The sequence below is a fragment of the Procambarus clarkii genome, chromosome 92 (genome assembly GCF_040958095.1).
Source record: "Procambarus clarkii isolate CNS0578487 chromosome 92, FALCON_Pclarkii_2.0, whole genome shotgun sequence".
Classification (NCBI taxonomy): domain Eukaryota; kingdom Metazoa; phylum Arthropoda; class Malacostraca; order Decapoda; family Cambaridae; genus Procambarus; species Procambarus clarkii.
Window position 1 is genome coordinate 10,822,059 of NC_091241.1, and position 24,886 is coordinate 10,846,944.

General features: G+C 42.0%; 1 protein-coding gene across 1 annotated transcript in view; it reads right to left on the minus strand.

Moving 5' to 3' along the window:
- The window catches only part of LOC123775061 (uncharacterized), a 67,371-nt gene extending 43,282 nt beyond the window's left edge, over nt 1-24,089 (minus strand). The window contains 2 exon segments of the mRNA XM_045769860.2: nt 14,774-14,812; nt 23,920-24,089. Coding sequence (XP_045625816.2) covers nt 14,774-14,812; nt 23,920-23,950 — 70 coding nt within the window. The 5' untranslated portion in view covers nt 23,951-24,089.
- Nucleotides 24,090-24,886: the final 797 nt, after the last annotated feature.

Below are 24,886 nucleotides of genomic sequence, written 5' to 3' on the forward strand. Positions count from 1 at the left end.
AGGCATGAGTTACGAGGAAAGGCTGCGGGAAATGCACCTTACGACACTGGAAGACAGAAGAGTAAGGGGAGACATGATCACAACCTACAAAATCCTCAGAGGAATCGACCGGGTAAACAAGGATAAACTATTCAACACTGGTGGGACGCGAACAAGGGGACACAGGTGGAAACTGAGTACTCACATGAGCCACAGAGACGTTAGAAGGAACTTTTTCAGTGTCAGAGTAGTTAACGGATGGAATGCATTAGGCAGTGATGTGGTGGAGGCTGACTCCATACACAGTTTTAAATGTAGATATGATAGAGCCCAGTAGGCTCAGGAATCTGTACACCAGTTGATTGACAGTTGAGAGGCGGGACCAAAGAGCCAAAGCTCAACCCCCGCAAGCACAAATAGGTGAGTACAAATAGGTGAGTACACACACACACACACACACACACACACAGCCCAGCCCTTGAATTTTATATATTCAAAGTTTGAAGAGTGTAACCAGGTGATTAGTGAACTATTTACTCGTCCTAAACCCAGGTTGCAAGTGTCCACTTTTCAGATAGATGTAAGTGGTGAGAATAAAAAATGGTTTTGTGTCAGAAGATGAAACTGATTTAGGTATCACATGCATGTGTGTCATTAAATGACTTCAGGTGTCACATTAACTTGCGTCATAGGATTCAATCCCTGTGAGGAGGATTGACCGAGAACCAGTCCTTAAATATTTACTCCCGTTACCCAGCAGGAATCAGGGACCTGATTGGAAAGCGATTGGTTAAACTCTTGTAGGACATAACTTACCATGAGCTATGGGAAGGGAAGGCTCTCGGCCTGCTAACAGGAAGTCACGAGACGTCTTTCCCTGTACCCAATTGTTTAGAAAACTCACACGTTCCAGGAAGACGAGTGAGGGGCAGAGGGGGATGGGGAGAGGGCCCTCAACACGTGTAGCGGTGCAGCCCGTCCTCCTAACGTCCTCCAACGCCGACAAACTGCCGTACTAAAGTGCCCTTATCCTAACTTACCAGAGGACCCAAAACAGAAAACGGGACAGAATGCCAATTTCGCGAGCCGCTACCATTTTCCAGTACGGCAATTTTTTGGCCTTAGGTAGCGTATACGTCGAAATGCGACGTTCTATTAGGAGGACAGGTTGCGCGGCAATACCACCATCCCTAACCACTAACCTATCCCCAGACGCGAGCCATGCCGGCTAGCCGGAACTCAGCAAACAAGCTAATTCGCCTTCTCCATTTTTTTTTTTTTGGTCAAGAGGCAGTTATTTGGCATAGCCTCAGCTCGTTCACTCTGTCTGCCACTCCCTACAAAATGCAACCATTTGACCTAACCGGAAACGTACGAGCACCAGCACCCTACCCTAACCTATCGAGGCCGATGCATAGAAAACGGAGCGGCCGTTGCATCGCCGTCCCACCGTTGAACAAGGGGGTAACGGGACTATAAACGTCCCCACAGGTGAACACCGTTGAACACGGAGAAAATGAGTCCAACACACGCTAGTGTGAGGTCGTAAAACTCATCCCTCACTCTTATGACCACAACTTCCGCTTCCTGTGTACATGTTTACCTGTTACTGTCCTGTCCCCTCCTGCTCCTGTGTAGTGGTGGTCCCTCTTGTTCCTGTGTAGTGGTGGTCCCTCTCCTGCTCCTGTGTAGTGGTGGTCCCTCTCCTGCTCCTGTGTAGTGGTGGTCCCTCTCCTGCTCCTGTGTAGTGGTGGTCCCTCTCCTGCTCCTGTGTAGTGGTGGTCCCTCTTGCTCCTGTGTAGTGGTGGTCCCTCCTGCTCCTGTGTAGTGGTGGTCCCTCTTGCTCCTGTGTAGTGGTGGTCCCTCCTGCTCCTGTGTAGTGGTGGTCCCTCCTGCTCCTGTGTAGTGGTGGTCCCTCTTGCTCCTGTGTAGTGGTGGTCTCTCTCGGTCCTGTGTAGTGGTGGTCCCTCTCGGTCCTGTGTAGTGGTGGTCCCTCTTGCTCCTGTGTAGTGGTGTCCCTCTCGGTCCTGTGTAGTGGTGGTCCCTCTTGCTCCTGTGTAGTGGTGGTCCCTCTTGCTCCTGTGTAGTGGTGGTCCCTCTCCTGCTCCTGTGTAGTGGTGGTCCCTCTCCTGCTCCTGTGTAGTGGTGGTCCCTCCTGCTCCTGTGTAGTGGTGGTCCCTCTTGCTCCTGTGTAGTGGTGGTCCCTCCTGCTCCTGTGTAGTGGTGGTCCCCTCTTGCTCCTGTGTAGTGGTGGTCCCCTCTTGCTCCTGTGTAGTGGTGGCCCCTCTTGCTCCTGTGTAGTGGTGGTCCCCTCTTGCTCCTGTGTAGTGGTGGTCCCCTCTTGCTCCTGTGTAGTGGTGGCCCCTCTTGCTCCTGTGTAGTGGTGGCCCCTCTTGCTCCTGTGTAGTGGTGGTCCCCTCTTGCTCCTGTGTAGTGGTGGTCCCTCTTGCTCCTGTGTAGTGGTGGTCCCTCTTGCTCCTGTGTAGTGGTGGTCCCCTCTTGCTCCTGTGTAGTGGTGGTCCCCTCTTGCTCCTGTGTAGTGGTGGTCCCTCTTGCTCCTGTGTAGTGGTGGTCCCTCTTGCTCCTGTGTAGTGGTGGTCCCCTCTTGCTCCTGTGTAGTGGTGGTCCCTCCTGCTCCTGTGTAGTGGTGGTCCCTCTTGCTCCTGTGTAGTGGTGGTCCCTCTTGCTCCTCTACTGTGCTTCCTGTCAGGGCTCTACTGAACTCAATGTTAACACTGTAGTGCGCGTCCTATTACCCTGGCACTGGCACAGCGGGCCAGCTGTGGCACCATTGTAGTGCCGAGAGAGGTCGGCGTGACGCCCCAGTAACCTGTTACTTGCTGCTCTTGGCTTATATAACCCTCCCCCCCCCCCGGCCAACACAGCTGCAGCTGGTAGCCTATCTGACAGCACCGGATGACACGCACTAGGCTATCAGGCTATATATCTGCCAGCTGTTTCAGCTCCATTTGTATGGCTTAGTTCACCTTCGTTTTCTCTCTCTCTCTTTTTGCTCATAGAAACACATAACACAAGTAGTGTCTTCTGTGCATTATCTTTGGTCGTAATTTTTTTCCTGCGCTTCAACAGTACAGAGGAGACCTTTGGCCAGATTCACGAAAGCACTTACGCAAGCACTTACGAACGTGTACATCTTTCCTCAATCTTTCACGGCTTTGGTTACATTTATTAAACAGTTTACAAGCATGAAAACTTCCCATTCAACTTTTGTTATTGTTATAAACAGCCTCCTGGTGCTCCGGAGCTCATTAACTGTTTAGTAATTGGAAACAAAGCCGCCAAGATGTACAGGTTCGTAAGTGTTTGCGTAAGTGCTTTCGTGAATCTAGCCCTTTGCTAGGTTCATAGATCTTATATGTAATTCGTCAAAACTAGTGGAAACTAGGGGTTGAGTGAGGGAGTTTTCAGAGGAAAGCGCCAAGCCATTACGACTATATAGCCCTGGGAAGGGGGTCAGGATAAGGATTTGGGGATGGGACGGGGGGATAGGAATTAACGGTGCCCAACCACTTAGACGGTCGGGGATTGAACGCCGACTTGCATGAAGCGAGACCGTCGCTCTACCGTCCGGACCAAGTGGACGGTAGAGTGGACTGGGTCATTAGGACGGCAGTCCTAATGACCCAGTTTTTTGTCTATAAGTGGTCTTATTGTGCAAGTGATTCATTAGTCAATGGATTTTATTATTTAATCCCTCCACCCCCCCCCCCTCTATTCACATATATTTATTTTGATTGTAAATTTATTTAATGGAAATTAGGAAGGAAATTACGAAGAGACAGCGCTAAGCCAGTATCACTAAGTAACATGAGTACAGGATAGGGGCTAGGACATGAGTACAGGATAGGGGCTAGGACATGAGTACAGCATAGGAGCTAGCACATGAGTACAGGATAGGAGCTAGGACATGAGTACAGGATAGGGGCTAGGACATGAGTACAGGATAGGGGCTAGGACATGAGTACAGCATAGGAGCTAGGACATGAGTACAGCATAGGAGCTAGGACATGAGTACAGGATAGGGGCTAGGACACGAGTACAGGATAGGGGCTAGGACATGAGTACAGCATAGGAGCTAGCACATGAGTACAGGATCGGAGCTAGGACATGAGTACAGGATAGGGGCTAGGACATGAGTACAGGATAGGGGCTAGGACATGAGTACAGCATAGGAGCTAGGACATGAGTACAGCATAGGAGCTAGGACATGAGTACAGCATAGGAGCTAGGACATGAGTACAGCATAGGAGCTAGGACATGAGTACAGCATAGGAGCTAGGACATAAATACAGCACAGGAGCTAGCACATGAGTACAGGAGCTGGGTTACGAGACCGGAGGGAATGAACGGTGCTTAACCATTTCGACCATCAAAGGTCGAACGCCGACCTACAGTAAGAGAAATTGTCGCTGTACCGACCAATCGAAGCGGTTGGATGTTAAATGGCGTTTGAGTTAACCAATCCTCGTGCAGCTGAATCGTCATGTAGCGTCCCAATAACCCAATCACAAGGATAGCCTCGTTACAGCCTGCTACCCGTTCTTCGTCCCCTGGAGGTGGTCGTGTGTACGTACCACGGAGATTTGGTATACGGTTATTTTCTCCCCTATTTCTCATTCTCTCTTCTAGTGAAGCGAAGTTAAATTTCTTTGAAAATTATAATCCAGAAAACACACACACACACACACACACACACACACACAATTCTGTGGCGCGGGTTCGATTCCCGCACGAGGCAGAAACAAATGGGCAAAGTTTCTTTCACCCTAAGTGCCCCTGTTACCTAGCAGTAAATAGGTACCTGGGAGTTAGTCAGCTGTCACGGGCTGCTTCCTGGGTGTGTGTGTGGTGAAAAAAAAAAAAAAAAAAATTGTAGTTAAACAGTTGATTGACAGTTGAGAGGCGGGCCGAAAGAGCAAAGCTCAACCCCCGCAAAAACACAACTAGTAAACACACACACACGCGCGCGCGCGCATGCATTAGGCAGTGATATGGTGGAGGCTGACTCTATACACAGTTTCAAATGTAGATATGATAGAGCCCAGTAGGCTCAGGAACCTGTAGATCAGTTGATTGACAATTGAGAGGCGGGACCAAAGAGCCAGAGCTCAACCCCCGCAAGCACAACAAGGCAAGCACACACACACACACACACACTCTTATATTTTATATTTTTCAATATATTATATTTATCTTTAGTTGATACTATAACATTTATATTCCTCAGATTTTATGGGATTTTTTTCAGTGATTTAATTTAGGATTACTTCGGGAAGGGACGGCGGATTTACTTTCATAAGGTTCACTTGGCGTTCCTCCGCTGTTATTTGTATTTATAAGTATAGTTGTGGTCTTGTAAGTAAGGTGGAAGTAAGATTTCCTCGCGCAAGTCAATCTTAACAAAGTTGCCTGTCGGTAACTCTATGCTGTTTTCGAATTCCGTGAGCATAGTGCGCACGCGTTCCACGGCTATCCTCTCACTATAGTACTTCATGTGTCGCTGATAAAAGTGACTAACTAAGGAGCTGGGTAACCGGAAACTGGTAACTATGTCTAAGAAAGTCATAGACATGTACGCACACGTTTCGTTATACTGGTCGCTACCATGGTCAACATAAATGACGTCCCTTTTTCTAATTTTGTTTCGTCTTAAGAAGGTCTTAAACCCCTTAAACACGGGATGTGAAGGATTGGAGTTATAGTAGACATACCGGCCATCTTTGCACCGGTAAACCGCTACACAGTGCTTTAAACCTTTCATTGGGAAGTCGTCGAGGCCCAGTAAATACCCTTGGCTTCTGGCAAGGCCCCGACACCGGTCAAGCTAAGACCCGAAGAGAAACGTGCAGCTTTTGCCGACCTTGCGAGGCGTGTTTGACAGGATTGTCCGCATAATAGTCGGAGTCAATCCCCGGAGTCCTTAGTACTCTGGATAGTATGGTCCCGTCCACTCCAGATCCATACCTTCAGATACACTTGATTGCAGTACTAACTCCTACAGACTTTATTCTTGCTTGAAATGTCCTTTCAAGTCCCCGACGTAAATAATTATTATAGTTTGTGGCAGAACACGTTAAAAAATATCCATGATGCATTTATTTAGTTAGGGTGGAATAGCCTTCTGTTTAATCCAGCGAAAACTAGATCATTTTCTCCAAGGAGTGCCGGACCAACCGGGCTGTGGTGGGTATGTGGGCCTGCGGGCCGCTCCAAGCAACAGCCTGGTGGACCAAACTCTCACAAGTCAAGCCTGGCCTCGGGCCGGGCTTGGGGAGTAGAACTCCTAGAACCCCATCAACCAGGTATTAAATTATATTTGGTCGAGTTGGTGGCGAGAGATTGTGGTTGTGGCAGTGTGGGTGACTGTGGTAGAGACAATGATTGGTTGTGGTAGTGTGGAGTGATGACTGGTAGAGGCAATGATTGGTTGTGGCAGTGTGGGTGTGACTGTGCTACAGGCAATGATTGGTTATGTTAAGACATTATTATATAGATGGCGATTTGGGTGAAGATGATTAGAGTGGTCTGTAGACCACTACATATCCACTACAACCTGGTTGGTCCGGTACTGACGTACGATGTGTAAATTGTCGTTTAATTAACTTTCATCCGGATCTGAAATGTCGAACCACTTGGGCATATCGGTACATCAACGACATCGCTTCGTGAAGGACAGCCTTCGATTCCCGACCAATAGGTTGGACACCTCATTTAAATTCGCTACAATCTTTACATAAATGAAAGCAGGAAACGAGATCAAAATCACACAGTTACAGCCCCGCTCCTGTGTCAAGCGAGTCCACTACGGGCTCACCATAGCCCGTGCTATTTGAAACGTTTTCTTCCTAGTAGCTGAATCTTTTAAACATCAAGAGATCAAAATCATCATTAGGTGTTTATCCCCACAAACCTGCTACCTAAAGGGCTCTATATAGTAATTACATACGATATCCTTAAATGCAACAGTAAGGCCGGTAGAATCCAACTTGCAAGAGATAATTAGCGTTGGCATTCAATACTTGGCTGGAGGCGGCCACGAGGCTGTGTGGTGTTGTAACACCTGCATCTTTTAACACCTGCACCTCACGCAGGTATCACATGCTTTTACGGGCTATTCATGCCCGTGCCACCTCTTGGGTGGCTTAATCTTTATCACTCAAGTAATCAATCACATGCTTGCAACCCGGTATATCCCTCACTATTACCATAACTGCAACTACTGTTGTTGTTTAAGATTCGCTACTTGGAACAAAGATTTCCAAGTAGCACGGGCTATGGTGAGCCCGTAAAAGTAGATTCGATTAAATTTGTTCCTCTTAGGTCACACACACACACACACGCGTCATGATGGAGGTATCAGTAGTGATGATAACTACAATATAACAACAATGATACTGAAGGCAATACTAGTGTTGATAAAGTAGGATATCAGTATATCCTAGATAATAGTGATGATATAAACAATTGCAAATTGACAATTATGATGCAAAAACCATTTATATCGATATCTATCGACATTATCGTTGCTACCGGCATTAATAATAACTTACTATCACATTGAGTAGTGTTATGAGCACAGGCTAGTGCAGTATCTGCACAATTTAGATACAATTTAGCAGTATCCTGCACGGATACTGCTAAATTTGGACAAAAATATTAATGTGAAAACTTTAAGGTGGCCACACCAGGAATACCTTAGAAGCAGCCAAAGAAACTAAAGCATTCGATGATCAAGAAGCAACCCATTAATTAGCATATTTCCTTTCCCTCCCTCAGGCGTTCTTTTACTCCCCAAGCCCGGCCCGAGGCCAGGCTTGACTTGTGAGAGCTTGGTCCACCAGGCTGTTGCTTGGAGCGGCCCGCAGGCCCACATACCCACCACAGCCCGGTTGGTCCGGCACTCCTTGGAGAAAATGATCTAGTTTTCGCTGGATTAAGCAGAAGGCTATTCCACCCTAACTAAATAAATGTATCATGGATATTTTTTAACGTGTTCTGCCACAAACTATAATAATTACGTCGGGGACTTGAAAGGACATTTGAAGCAAGAATAAAGTCTGTAGGAGTTAGTACTGCAATCAAGTGTATCTGAAGGTATGGATCTGGAGTGGACGGGACCATACTATCCAGAGTACCAAGGACTCCGGGGATTGACTCCTACTATTATGCGGACAATCCTGTCAAACACGCCTCGCAAGGTCGGCAAAAGCTGCACGTTTCTCTTCGGGTCTGAGCTTGACCGGTGTCGGGGCCTTGCCAGAAGCCAAGGGTATTTACTGGGCCTCGACGACTTCCCAATGAAAGGTTTAAAGCACTGTGTAGCGGTTTACCGGTGCAAAGATGGCCGGTATGTCTACTATAACTCCAATCCTTCACATCCCGTGTTTAAGGGGTTTAAGACCTTCTTAAGACGAAACAAAATTAGAAAAAGGGACGTCATTTATGTTGACCATGGTAGCGACCAGTATAACGAAACGTGTGCGTACATGTCTATGACTTTCTTAGACATAGTTACCAGTTTCCGGTTACCCAGCTCCTTAGTTAGTCACTTTTATCAGCGACACATGAAGTACTATAGTGAGAGGTTAGCCGTGGAACGCGTGCGGACTATGCTCACGGAATTCGAAAACAGCATAGAGTTACCGACAGGCAACTTTGTTAAGATTGACTTGCGCGAGGAAATCTTGCTTCCACCTTACTTACAAGACCACAACTATACTTATAAATACAAACAGCGGAGGAACGCCAAGTGAACCTTATGAAAGTAAATCCGCCGTCCCTTCCCGAAGTAATCCTAAATTAAATCACTGAAAAAAATCCCATAAAATCTGAGGAATATAAAAGTTATAGTATCAACTAAAGATAAATATAATATATTGAAAAATATAAAATATAAATGTGTGTGTGTGTGTGTACTTGCCTTGTTGTGCTTGCGGGGGTTGAGCTCTGGCTCTTTGGTCCCGCCTCTCAACCGTCAATTAACAGGTGTACAGATTCCCGAGCCTATTGGGCTCTATCATATCTACATTTGAAACTGTGTATGGAGTCAGCATACATCACATCACTTCCTAATGCATTCCATTTGTCAACCACTCTGACACTAAAAAAGTTCTTTCTAATATCTCTGTGGCTCATTTGGGCACTCAGTTTTCACCTGTGTCCCCTTGTGCGTGTGCCCCTTGTGTTAATAGCCTGTCTTTATCTACCCTATCAATTCCCTTCAGAATCTTGAATGTGGTGATCATGTCCCTCCTAACTCTTCTGTCTTCCAGCGAAGTGAGGTTTAATTCCCGTAGTCTCTCTTCGTAGCTCATACCTCTCAACTCGGGTACTAGTCTGGTGGCAAACCTTTGAACCTTTTCCAGTTTAGTCTTATCCTTGACTAGATATGGACTCCATGCTGGGGCTGCATACTCCAGGATTGGCCCTGACATATGTGGTATAAAAAGTTCTGAATGATTCTTTACACAAGTTTCTGAATGCCGCTGATGTTATCCTCTTGATATGTGCTGCAGGAGACAGGTCTGGCGTGATATCAACCCCCAAGTCTTTTTCTTTCTCTGACTCCTGAAGAATTTCCTCTCCCAGATGATACCTTGTATCTGGCCTCCTGCTCCCTACACCTATCTTCATTACATTACATTTGGTTGGGTTAAACTTTAGTTGGGTTGTGTGTGTGTGTGTGTGTGTGTGTGTGTGTGTGTGTGTGTGTGATGTATTACTTTAGGTTAGGCTGTGCTAGGCTCGGTTGGGTTATGGCTAAGTTGGTTTTGTTAGGATAAGCTGGGTAAGATAAGGTAAGGTTGGTTGCTTTTTAACCCCCGTTAGCGAACAGTCATGTATACGATGAGTGTTATTTCCGTGAAGACGGTCTCAGCAGAGCAAGACGCGGAACTGGCTGGCACGGGTGTGTGTGTGTCTGGCAAGGAGAACCCCCCAAGGCACCACACCATTAACACACATCACGCGCGTAGTAATGGCCGGGAATAATGAATTCAAATGTGAAATGTGCCATGGACAGTAGGACTGGATTTAGCAGAATATTACAGCAATTATTATTAAGGCTTTCCTCGTGTGGACATATTTTCGACACTAAATCAGTCATGCTGTATAATCTGTGGTTGAAAACAAATAGCCTAACCTACACGTGTCAATTAAAATAAAAATGCCATGTCGGTTCGCCCTAGACTTATCAAGTCGTGACTGGCTTGATAAGGTAAGGTTCGTGACTGGCTGGCTTGATAAGGTAAGGTTCGTGACTGGCTGGCTTGATAAGGTAAGGTTCTAGACTGGCTGGCTTGATAAGGTAAGGTTCGTGACTGGCTTGATAAGGTAAGGTTCGTGACTGGCTTGATAAGGTAAGGTTCGTGACTGGCTTGATAAGGTAAGGTTCGTGACGGGCTTGATAAGGTAAGACTCACGACGGACCGAGTTATCTGGACCTTGCAAGTATTTACGGCGAGGAAGATGAAGAGGCAGAAAGAAACCTGGTCGACTGTGCAGTCGATCATTGCATGTTCCGAGACAAGTGCAGCCACACCGACCACCCCCGTTATGTCCCGGCTGTCACTCGTGCGTATATTTGAAACCACAATGCTGTACTGTAATCCCGGAAGCCCTATACATGGATACATTTGAGAGTGTGTCTGTGGTATTCGGTAAATGATAAACTTTGATACTTTTTACAGATACAAGTTGGTCCAGTGAACAAATATGTGGAGTTGACCAATCCACACACAAGGAAATGAAGGGACGACGACGTTTCGGTCCGTCCTGGACCATTCACAATCTACTTGAGAATGGTCCATGACGGACCGAAACGTCGTCTCTTCATTTTCTAGTGTGTGGATTGGTCAACATACTTCAGCCACATTATTGTGACTCGTCGCCTGCATATGTAGAGTGTTAGCAAGCCTTCATTGGTACTGCTCTGGTTCTTCCGCTCTGACATCTTATCTGCCAGACTGTGTTCAAGTTGCAACTTAATATCCAAGCCGTTGCACGCTGTAAAAAAATTCTGGCAGCGAGGGAGGCCTAAAAAGCAATATACAACATTCTAGTTGGATACCAGTTGGGTGTGTCTGGGATCCTTCCTTTTCGTGAATAATCGTGCATTGGGAACCAGAGCTGAAGCTGGAAGCACCCCCGCACTCTCCTCCAGCAAGTGCAACCTCACACAACTCAACCACAATGTGCAACAGCTCACGCGCACGCACGCACGTACACGCACATGCACACACACACACCAGTTAGGATCAGTCTTGTCATCAAATCGCATGTTTACCTGCGCGTCCCTATGACTTGTTGATAAACACTGCCGCTCTTGATATCACGAATAACTTAGATCTACTCAACATGACAGCCACACTCATGAACGTTACAATCATTCCCCCAGAACAGGAGACAAATCATTTGGACACTGGTTTATGATCAATTTCGTTGATTTTGTCTGATTTGATAAATCATGATTATATTTGTTGAAAATTTGCATTTGCAGATTAAGATAACAAAATGCATAGACTCAATGTGTACCATTTGAGTGCGGTTAATTCCATCAATTCTTTGTCAACTCTCAACCACCATTCACAGTAATTATACAAACACCACACACAGCCTCAAAAAACTTAACACAATTACTAGCCTAGTACCTATACTCCGCCCCCCCCCCCTTCGCTTGGCCATGTATTTAAACTGGTTGATACAACAACAAATGCCCACCTGTTAACTGCAGGTGTGATCTCCAATTGATGCATTGGTCAGAGAACGTTCCCTTTCCCAGATTATTTACACTGATGGCTCCTTGCACCAGTCCTATGGTGCAACTGGAAGTGCAGTTGTGGTGACAGCGAGAGATTGAAATTGAAATTGAAATTGAAATAAGTTTATTGAGGTAAAATACACACAAAGGGATGAGGTAGCTCAAGCTATTCTCACCCCGTTCAGTACAACGTTTTAGTACATACATAGACACATATCACAATGGTTTCTTCTAGTGTGTGGAGCGCGTATAAATAACTGGGCCTCCACTCTTCAAACAGAATTGTTTGCCATAATCCTTGCACTCGAGCGCGTATATAAGTTGACGCGCTAATTGAAAGTGACTTCTTGTCATCCTTGACTGCCCTCGGGTACCCAAACTATACCTATGACGTACTTGTGTCTGGAACTAGACACAGATATAATGAAATAATCAATGATGGAGTCAGAGTTTGTCTCCTGTGGATTTCTTCCCATATTGGCATCCGAATACACGATAGAACTGATGAGTTGGCCAAAACCTGTGCTCGTAAAGAGGGAATTGATTACCATCTTGGACTGCCTTTGAGCAGTCTGAGGGCAGTAATATTCCGGGAACATCAACAAAATCTCGGAGACTTGAGGCAAAGTGAAATTCACTCCAATTACTCCATCTATCATCATTCTATTATGCAGGAAGAACCACACGTCTATGGGTCATCCAATAATATTAGCAGACTTCTAGATGTTACCACTGCTAGGCTTAGGCTCGGCTACAAGTACCTCTGGGAATTTGTAACATCTGCTGATGTAGGTTTGCCCAAAATGTAAACTCTGTCAGCAGAACTATTCGCATACTTTGCGTCATTATATAATGGAATGTGAAAAAATCGCGGACTTCAAAGATAACACCATCAATGGAGCCCAAGAAATGACTGAGTACTTCACTCAGTCAGGAATCTTGCCAGGAATCTTAGCGAAGTATCCAAAATTTGCTTACTGTAGGTGCAACCTGCACATGACTGTAAAGCTGCCGCCCAGTTGGGTGGGTGTGGAGCACATGACTGTAAAGCTGCCGCCCAGTTGGGTGGTGTGGAGCACATGACTGTAAAGCTGCCGCCAGGCGGAGCACATGACGGTAAAGCTGCCGCCCAGTTGGGTAGGTGTGGAGCAAGACTAATAACTGTGTGACTCACATAGATATAATGTGCCTTGTACAGTGACTGTTGCGAGTCTCTTGTTGAATTACTTATGATATAAAAAGATTATCGATATGTATATGTATGTGTAAATGATTGTATATATATGTACATATATATATAAGATTAATAATTGTGTAACTAGCTTCAAAAGATTGGCACTTGCCATAGTTCTAAAAGAACTATGGGGTTCAGTTCCTGACCCCATCATGTGCCTCTGTAACCCTTTCCCCCACCGCCCACGGGATGGGTATGGGGTGCATAATAAAGAAAGAAATTTAATTATTAACTGCAGGGAGGGCATTCGACCCCTGATGATCTTAAGTGATTAAGAAACCTAACCCTCCCGTCCTCCTCACACCCCCAGCTCCTTGTCCTCACACCCCATGAGAGCTCTGTAGCCATAATGACTACACAGTTTCTCCTCATAATTACCTTTAATTAGCCCCCCCCCCCCTCCCCCTCCCACGAGTTTCCCAACAGTGGCGGGAGTTATAGAGGAGCCAAAACCACTTGAGGCGGCACCACCGTCAAATTATCCAATTTGTCAACTATGTTAATTGAAGGTCCTTAATTACCGCTTCAGTCTCACCCTTACGTATACCAAACATAAGAGCTAATCCATGGCACAATCGACCAAGAAAGTGACCAGGTTGCTAAATTCGTACATTTTATCAGCATTTCGAAAGATTGCAAATAAATTAGCAGAGTATACTTTATATATATATATTCATTTGGTTCAGATTTTGAGACTGTGAAAATCGGTTTTCAATTCAACTCCAATGGTTACAAAAGACATTAGAAGCTTTGAATAATATGAGACTTCACTGTGGATGACACCTAATCTGCTCAAATTAAAAATGTCATTAAATGCGTATATATAATTGCAGCCGATTTGTTTAACGACCACTAGATAACCTTGTGGGTGGGAGGCAGATAAAGTTGAGTAAGAAGCAAATTTGTAAAGTATAATCTCACAGCTATAATCTGCAGGCACCAGCCTCTCTTATGAAGGATCTGGTCAAATGATACACTAAGACGATTCGACACAGTTCGCTTTCTGTTTGTTAAAACTGTATATGTATTAGACACCCAGTTGTTCGAATTATATATATATATATATATATATATATATATATATATATATATATATATATATATATATATACACATACATACATACATACACACACATAAACGAGCACGTTATGTGTAACTAAAGAACTCAACCTCGTGAAGGACTCGAACCTTAGAGATAGCCTGGTGCTCCAAACACGTTAGCATATCCAGTACGTTATCCACTTGACCATTGCAGATTTTAAAGTTGTTAATAGCCGAGGCTATTTAATATAAAATATATAAAAAAATCTTACTGATTTTGAAACGTTGTTCTTTGTCTTGGCAGAGTATTTTACTGAACTAGTAAAACTGTGCGTGCTGGTAATTTGAATGAAACATTTACACAAACATTTGTAAACAAAAATGGTATACAAGTCATCATTAATATATAAACAAATAAAGAGTTGTGTGTGTACTTACCTAATTGTGCTTGCGGGGGTTGAGCTCTGGCTCTTTGGTCAACTGCTGGACCTTGTGCAAGTATGTGTGTGACCATGTGTGTGTGTGTGTGTGTGTGTGTGTGTGTGTGTGTGTGTGTGTGTGTGTGTGTGTGTGTGTGTGTGTGTGTGTGTGTGTACAGAGTCGTGTTGTTGCTTGCCTAAGCCAGTTTTTGTCTAGTCAGCCGCCGCCACCGCAACCTTTATTGATGTGCCAATCACGACCCCGATTGATGACACTAATCTCAAAACATCTCAATCCGATAACACAATATTACTCACCATTTTTGCCTTTGTAGTTAAGATTTCTCGCCCTTTGTACTGAAAATAAAAAGACAATTGTTAATTGAATAAGGTTTCACACATAATTAAGCAAAAATTCTTAACCACTTATTTTCTAATTAATTTTATGTGTACAGAAAATTTTGATGAATTCATTCATACTCTCACAAAATATCATCTACAATAGGCTCCCAGCAGCAAAACATGCTAGAGTAGCTTTGAATTTGCCTGAATTTACCTGAGGGGCCACTAATAATATTAGTGGGCCACTAATATTATTAGTGACCGTTGTATAGTGGCTACTAATTTACCTGAGGGCTACTAATTTACCTGAGGTGGATCACCCATCCACCAGTCCAGGTGGATGGGTGACGAACACATCATTTAATGTGTCATACAGGAACATATGACTCGCTTAAAATCATCACTTCCATCCCCCTCCATCTTACTAGTCATGGCTATGCATATTGTCTACTGCTATTATGTGACCCACTGTGCGCGCTAAGCTCATTCAGCTGCAACTATTCCCACTTTTAAACAACCAGAAAGCCGACCATTTGTTGCTTTCAAAGTACCATCTATGAACCGTAATTTATCAGACAATGGACCAATTTAAGTTTTTGTCTATGTAGAATGCCGATGTTGCATCAAGTTAATTTTCTCTACCCCATCCAACATAAGCCAGTAGGTCTATAATAAAAACTGGGTATACTCAAAATATTGACTTGCACGTGTATATTTTGTTCCCTTATCATTCAAACGTAAATAATACTCTATTCACAAAATTACAAACTACAGCCACACATACTTTCACTAGACGCATTTCGAACCTCCATAATGGCTCAGCACTTTATCCTGATAATTACCTAAGAGCATTTTATATAATATGCCATCATTTTATACCGATGATTCGTATCTGCTGCCAACTGCACATGGAAATATTTCAAGCAGAATTGTGAAAGCTTAGTCATTAAAGTCCAACCGCCGCGTTGTATAAATATGGTACCCAACCCTTCCGCCCCACCCAACCTTCCTCCCACGCGTCCATTATTAGTCATATACCTGGAATCTTTGCCGGATCTAACTGTTTTGGGGCCCCTAGGCCAAAGCTAGCTAAATGGGCCCCCACCCTCTGGTCAACGTGGCTATTCAACGACTAAACACATGAGCTGCTCACTTGAGATAGTTAAGCAAGTCCCAGCTGTGTCTGGGTACAAGTGACAGGATGAACAACTCAGCGGGGTTTCTTCCTTTTGGGGAGTGTTGTACATGCTGCTATGGAGGTGTGTCCACTCTCAAGATGAGTGGCGCTGCCCAATAAACTCACCCCTTGGGGCAAAATTTTAAATTTAAATTTCACATGTAGACAGATAGTGGGCTCCACGACAGATGGGGATGGTATAGGCTTACTTGATGAACAACCCAGCGGGTTTTCTTCCTTTTGGGGAGTGTTGTACATGCTGCTATGGAGGTGTGTCCACTCTCAAGATGAATGGCGCTGCCCAATAAACTCACCCCTCGGGGCAAAATTTAAAATTTAAATTTCACATGTAGACAGATAGTGGGCTCCACGACAGATGGGGATATTATAGGCTCTCTCTCTCTTGGGTAATCCGGCCCTGCCTAGAATTATGCTCCTTTGACCATCCTGTAAACGGTTGCTGACAGGCTTCTACCGCAGCAACCCATTACCTGAATTTAGCAGAGGGCCACCATCTCGAGTGGCCTCGACGTGGACAGGTACCGGTAATTTGGAAGCTCATTTAAATGTGATGGGAGCTAATAAAGACTAATGGCAAGTTAACCGAGTGTAAAGAGGTTTGAGTTGACCAGACCACACACTAGAAAGTGAAGGGACGACGACGTTTCGGTCCGTCCTGGACCATTCTCAAGTCATCGACTTGAGAATGGTCCAGGACGGACCGAAACGTCGTCGTCCCTTCACCTTCTAGTGTGTGGTCTGGTCAACTTACTTTAGCCACGTTATTGTGACTCATCGCCTGCAACAACTAAGAGGTTAGTGATGGGCTAGTGAGGGGGTTGTGTGCTTTCAGAGATAAGTTTCATTTCCACACAAGACGCAACTGACATGGAATTCATGTTTGGCAATTAATCTTATCGCGTCGGGAAAAGAAACACCGGCTGCCAGGTTATCGTAAGAAATATAAGTTCAGTACCATACTTTGAGTCCTCTCTCAGCATGCTGCTTTAAAATAGCTTTGCGCTTACATTTACGCAAATTGGAATATTATCCTTGTAACACTGCACATACTTTACTTTCAAAAATGTATCTGTACTGGACCGTGAACTAGAATTCTTGTAAAGCTGGAAATTAGCTCAATTATCGAATACTGTAACTAACTCTCCTGTATTTCTTTATAAACATAATACTACTGTAATAATACATTCGAAAAACTTTACAAAAATATATAAATTTAAATATACTTTTCACATACTGTATATGCTTTATTAATATCTGAAAACTACAACAGCTTATTTAACTCTTGGAAATTATACCATTATTAAAAAAATAAATTATATACCTTGATTAACATGATTATTTATGTACGCAAAATGAAGCAAAAAAGCGACCACAGATTCACAAATTATTTAGATAAATAAAAAAGCATTAATCTTATTCTGAAAACTATAAAAGTAATATATATTTAGATACAAAAGTCAGATAAATTCTTAATTGGACACACTAAGTTGCGAGACAACCAACAAAGCATGTCCCAAAATAGATACACAGTAACTCATTAATTTTTTTACGGTATCTAATTACTAGCCTAAAGATCTGCATTTCAAAAACGAAGTTCACTCACAAAGTACATGTCAAGTTAAATGGCCACACAGGCCATTTAACATGATAACATTTAACATTATTGCGACAAATTGCTTCGTGTCTGGCAAGAATTTAATTTATTATGCACCCCATACCCATCTCATGGGAGGTAAGTGGAAAAGGATACTGAGGCACATAATGGGCTCGGCAATTGAACTCCCAAATTAATTTAGCAAGGCTAGTTATAATCTGATGCCATCCCATATTGACCTTCGAACCACGATAAAAGTGACGAGTCAGTCAATGACTGCAATAGCCGGATGGGTGACCACGTGGGTACATCCTCACCCGTGTTAGCGGGACCTTGACAAGTCGATTACGGGCTTCCTGTCATAAACCCATTATTATTGATATTATGGCCCAGGGCTCTGATGCAACATGTCAAGCATTGACCAACATCCTCAAGAGTTGACATACTTCCATCGATTTAACTGATTTGTATAATGGTCATCTTGAGATGATTTCGGGGCTTACTGTTCCCGCGGCCCGGTCCTCGACCAAGCCTCCACCCCAAGAAAGCAGCCCGTGACAGTGGACTAACTCCTAGGTACCTATTTACTGATAGGTAACAGGTAGCATCAGGGTAAAAGAAACTCTGCCCACTGTTTCTCGTCGGCGCCCGGGATCGAACCCGGGACCACAGGATCACGCGTATAGTGTTCTGTCCGCTCAGCCACCAGCTCCCTACAGGTGGTTACAACTGAATCTTTACTTATCAAGAATTTTGTTTTGGTATTGAACTTCAACATTCATGTTGTTCAATTAATAGTCTTTATTAGTAAACCTTGCATTCTAAAATTCAATTGCAATTACAACACAACTAGTTCTTGACACGTGGTGGAACTTGATAACCTTTTACAGGCTTCGTGACTCAGACTGGTATGTCATATACCGACAACTGGAAGGTAAACTAGTTCTGGACATTTAACTATTAAACTATTGAGAAAATGCGCGCCAGTTCTTAAATAATACATATTCCAACTTGCACAGAAAAATTTATGCTGATAAAAAAATGGAGAACAATATTGTGTAAGAGCAAATATCATCAGCTACATCTAACAGACGACACCCTCCATAATATAATAATGACTATACTTCGTGCAGCACTTCCACAACTTCTCGTGTATACTGGTTTCCTTTATTTCTTTTCCCATTCCCAATCCGGCAGTATTTCATGTACAAATTAGATGATTTTATAGGTGGGTGAAAGCTGAACAATGCTTCCACGTGGTGGTACGGAGTGGAGCAATAGCATGCCTGCAGGTGGGTTTTGGCTAACAATGTAGCCCACACTCTGAAAACTGTTCCTTCCTCTCATTTTTTTGTATGTTCGTAATTTTCGTACGAGAGTTAGTTATTCCCCCAATATCAAGTTGTTTCTAAGGCATACACTTACAAACCATTTATATGTAGCCTATATAAAATGAATTTTACGAAAGTTATGCTAAATAAAGCCACATTAATAATACTCTGAGCAAGCTTGACATGCTGGCAAGGTCCATAGCTTTTCACATCAAATCTTGCTCAATTCAGGAATTAGGTAAAATTATCAGGAGAGAGCGCCAAGTCATTACAACCACACAGCACTTGCAAGACAAATAAAGATAAGGATTTAGGATAGGGTGGAGAAAGGAATGGTGCCCAGCCACTTAAACGGTCGGGGACTGATTGCCTACTTGCAAGAAGCGAGACCCTCGCTCTATCGTCCTCAGTCCAAGTGGTTGGGAAGAATTTTAATTCCAATAAAGAACGAGACCTCGTGGTGGTTTTGGATAGTAAGCTTTCGCCAGAGGAACACACAGAACTTTGTGAGAGGAGCGTATGTGTCGCTTTCCAACTTCAGACTTGCTTTTAATTACAAAATATGGAGGTCTACATATATATAATATGTCTATATATAAACTGCAATAGTTTATATTTCATACATTTTGTACATTCCATCTATAGTAGCCACTTTGGCATCAGTCATCAGACAGGTAGTTGCATCATCTTTTTTTAAAGGAAATTTGCCAATACTGTATAAACATACAGTACTCTACTATTTTTATTGGCGGGGATCGTATTCCAGGGACCTGCCCGAAACGCTACGCGTACTAGTGGCTGTACAAGAATGTAACAACTCTTATATATATCTCAAAAAATTGTTTTCTTTTTTGTCCAGAAGTGGCCAATGGCTGATTACATAACTCCAGCAGCCACTTTTGTATTTCTTTATTACAGTATGCCCATTTTCTTTTATCACACTTAGCATATTACAGCTTAATAAATTCTTTTCAGTCATCAAAGTGAATTCACAGTGAAACACTAACCACAGGTTCATTCACTTCCCAAACTTTAATCAGTTATACTAAGGCTATGCAGTGTGATTTATTTTTTGGCTTTTGAAGTAAAAGAATATTTCCTCTTAGGTGGTGGATTTCATGTTGCATAAAAAATGCAAACAAGTATTTCTTCACAAAATATACAGTAAGTTACAGTGCTCAGTACTGTGCTGTATGGATGATTATACTCAAACATGTTGGCGAGAGTATTGTTGTCTAACAGGAATAATACACCGATACATTTTTAAATTGCAATTTGCATTTTCTTCAAAGAGTAGGCCTAAAGGTTTAAAGAAAATGCACACTGCCAATTGCCAGGTGTACTGACCACAAAACTTGAATAAGTAATTATCAAAAGAAAGCACCAAGCCAGTATGACTATGTACAGTAGCACCAATTACAGAACTTTAATATAAATAAAATATTAACCCATTTAAAGAAATATGACAATTTAACTTAATTGTGTATACACTGTATTAGTACCTACTCTATTTTTTTTTTTTAAGAAAGTTGCTGGTGAAAGCATTTGGTGCTACAATTACCGACTGATAATTGTAGTACAGTATACTATATGCAATGGAAGTATATTAATGCAATGCAATAATATATGTGCAATGGAAGCTAACTTGAACCACACTAATCCAAATCTTTGAATAACTGTCAAAATCGAGACTCGGACCATTATATTTACACAAAATCTGTATTTCAGTGCTTATTGGCAGTTACTTTGAGCTCTTAAATGTCTTTAAAGAATTATTCATATACTGGTATATGTTAACAGTACAGTAGTTTAAGCATTACCCCAAAAAATTTACATATACAGTACAATCAATGTTCAGATATACCTGAAATATTGTGCATAATTAGTAGCCTTATCAAAAATGCAAATTCTGTACCCCAATTAGTAATCACTATAACATGAATTTTTTGTATTTTTCAAAGGCTAAATTACCAATATTATTATTATTATTATCATTATCATCATCATTATTACTACTACTACTGTACTCAGTTCACCTTACAGTTTCCTAAAGGAGAGTCATTGAACTTTGTAAGAAGTTGTGGCAATTTGGGTGTCATGAGAGAATTTTGCACCAGTGCCAGGATTTCTTGCATATGGAAAAGCAAAGAGGAACAAACAAAATAATGAAAATCAATGTTAGTGAAAGTGAGAGCCCTGTAATAATAATGATTCTAAAAGAATGAATGTTGACATCTGCACAGGAGGTACAGGAATACAAGATGCAGATAAATGGAATACCGTAGGCAGGCATGAAATAAGTTTAGAAATAGACTTATTTCTCACTAGCTCATCACTAGGTAGTGAGAAAAGCTTGTGAGCTCGTCACTAGTTCATCAAAGCTAGTGACGGATGGATTTCACACACTGTATTTTTTATTCTGACTTTATAGTACTTGTTTTCTACTTGTTTGTGGTTCATTTATTTATCAATGTATTCTATATGTTAACTTGGCATGGACTTTCTTGGAGTGAATTTGGACTCTCCAATTTTTATTGTTACAGTATTTCATCTCAACTCATTCATTCATTCCTCTCTACTGTGGCCCTTTATCTTATTCTGCCTTAGTGCTGTCTTTATAACTTAGTTAATTCTTGCTAGTTATGTGTAAGCACCTGAATTTCAGGAACATTAATTGGCCCTTTGATTTGGTTACCCTTATTTGGCATATTTTACTTTTACTAAAGCCCAGTTAACTTTAATACAATTTAATTTACAAGTTCACATAAAACTAGAATAAGTGTGAAAGTTATTTAAAGGCTGTACTTAAAATTTTCCACAAAAAATTGAGGTACCTGTACTGTACTTTATATATAAATTAAATCCATTATTAATAAAGCACTTACTTTATTTACATTAACTTTTTATAAATTTCCAACTTTATTTGCCACTGATAAAAATTGTACTATTCTTTCTCTTAATCTAATCCATAAAAATATACAGTACATTATTACTAAACTCTACCCTTATGCCAGAAACATTAATACAAATTTTATTTTAATTTAAATACATAGATCATTTGCAAACAAAATTACCAAGATAGAAAATCTGCCTTTCAATACTGTACTACTATAGCTCGGCAATGTACACATCACTTGGTCCAGTATTTACACAATGTTGAGGCTAGCTAGTATCTGGTTCGGTGATCCAGATACTCGATAAGCTCGATCTCGATAATCCTAACAGGCTTTCTGGTCCCGTCAATGGGAAACCACGTACTGTATAGTTTGTACTGTAATACAGTACTGTATTCTGTACAGTATAAGGGAGCTAAGGGCCTCAGTAGTACAGTTAGGTTCGTTCTCTACTCATACTCCAGAATCCTGGATTCGAATTACGGGCGTGACAAATGGCTACAGTAATCTGTACAGATATTTGACTGTATTTAACCTCATCTATTGTAATGAGATGCAACCCATTCTCCCAAAATTATGGTACTTATAACTAGTATGGATGTAATGGACAAAACATGGACTATAGTCAGGGCTGGATTAAGGCTTTTATTGGTAACTCCAAGATACGGGGCCAGATTTAACACCATATTCACTAATAACACAAGCTAATACAGTACCTACTATTTTCCTTTCATCCATGGCCATAATATGACTAAATAGAATAGTATAGAAAATAATCAACATTAATATATATTTGGATTAAGTAATTAGTAAACAAAAAAAGTACTGGAATCAATTTAATAATATCCTGTAGAAAAAACAAAAGAAAAGTTTGTATATTTTTTATAGGCCCCACTATCTTGCAGGCCCTAGGGACTGTGATTATGCCTAATGGATTATACATAATTGTGTTGGGAGACAAGGAGCCAGTTTATACATATGTACAGTACATGTTAGGCATATATCGAGATCCCTCCCCCCCCATTCCCCAGGGTCGAATTACTAACCCTTCCTAGGATGCAACCCCACAACAAGCTGACTAACTCCTGGGAACTTATTTACTGCTAGGTAGATAGAGGTATTTTTAGGCAATAGTAAAGAGAACAACAATTTCTGTCTCGCCTGGGATTTGAATCCGGAATTCGCGACTGTGAGTCGAGAACGAACCCAATTGTACTACAAGGACCCTCAATCCTAACATCGATTATAGTACAGTACTAAACAAAAACTACACGTTTTGCACTGTTGAATTCTTCAGGACATAAAAACTGAAGGAGACTGTATCTAAAAATACCCTTCCCTAATAATATTGTATATGCAACTACAGCTTTATAATCAAATAACAAATGAGTACCAATTACTGTAGTAAATGCTCCCATATCTGAAAATATTATTTTCATATTACAAAAATTAATTTAAAAAGCTGAATTTTGCAATCAAAATCCTGTAATTGGTTGAAAACTAACATTAAAATCAACAAAGCCTTCCAAATATAAACTTGCTACATAGGCATAGGCACCGGCTTGGTGCCTTCTTTGATAATTACTTACTTCTGAATATAAACTGTGAATGATATCTGAATGAATTCAGAAATTGGAATAATTTGATTGTTTAGTGCATTCCTCCACGGACTGCAGTACATTACTTCAAAGCTCCTTAAACCTCCTGGATTCTTCACATAAAGCAATAAGGCATTCATCATTTAAAAAGAACTTTCTTTAACTAATTATCACTTTTCAATGTCATAAAAAATATTTTCTATGGGTCATACACACTGCCCGGTATGACTTATGAGTTGAGTAAGACCTTACATGAGTAAGGGTTCAAAGGTCAACTTAGATCTTGCTTTTTTAACCCCATTCTTATTTACGTCCTAAGAAGATACATTTGAGGCAACAAAAGATATCAGTTAGCACACTTCCCTCGTTACCTGTGACCAGGTAACTTAACGAAGTAGGTTATCTGAAAACAAGTTTTTTGTTTTAGTTGGCTGAGGTGAGGTGAGTAACGGTGAATATTACGAGTCCTAGAAAATCCCTCTCAGCTTGTCCTACTTCACCTCTTACCTGTAACTTGCAGGTGAGTAGGCTGCCACATCCTCCTAAGGTATCCTTGATATGCCTATGTGGCCTAAATCCTCCCCTGTGTGTGGTGGAGTGTTGAATCCTCGAGGTAACAGTACACACACCACCTTCGCCTACCACAGCTGAGCCACTCACTGAGGCCCACCACAACACGGTTGCCAGATCTAAATTGCTGAGAGTAGCGAGCTGACACTCTGAAAGTAGCGAATTTGTGATAAGAGTAGCCCAATCTTTTTTAGTGAATGATATGGGGTTCAAAGTAATATATATTTTGATATATAGAGTATACACACACACACACACACACACACACACACACACACACACACACACACACACACACACACACACACACACACACACACACACACACACACACACACACACACACACACACACACACACACACACACACACACACACACACACACACACACACACACACATATATATATATATATATATATATATATATATATATATATATATATATATATATATATATACATCACTTGTTCCCTTGTAACTTGTAACTCACTTGTATGCTGTGCTTCCTATTTTAACCTGCTATGTTAAATGGGATTCTTGTTTTTTTAGTTTAGTTTAGTTCATTTATTATGCACCCCATACCCATCTTGTGGGTGGTAGTGGAAAGGGTTACAGAGGCACATAATGGGGCTCAGGGACTGAACCCCACAATTCATTTAGCTAAGCAAGTTACAATCTTGATGAGCTAGTTATAAAATTCAATATAAGTCGTCATATCAACAATGGGTTCGAGATCGACCTCAAGTACAGGTTCTAAATTAAGCAACTGACATATGTGGAGAGCTAGTGTCAAAATTGATATGTTTGTCCTGGTAGCAGATCATTTTGGGATTCTTGTATTGTGATTTGTGTATTTGTACTCACTGAATATGTGCGCCCCTTGAGGGACTTGAAGAAGAAG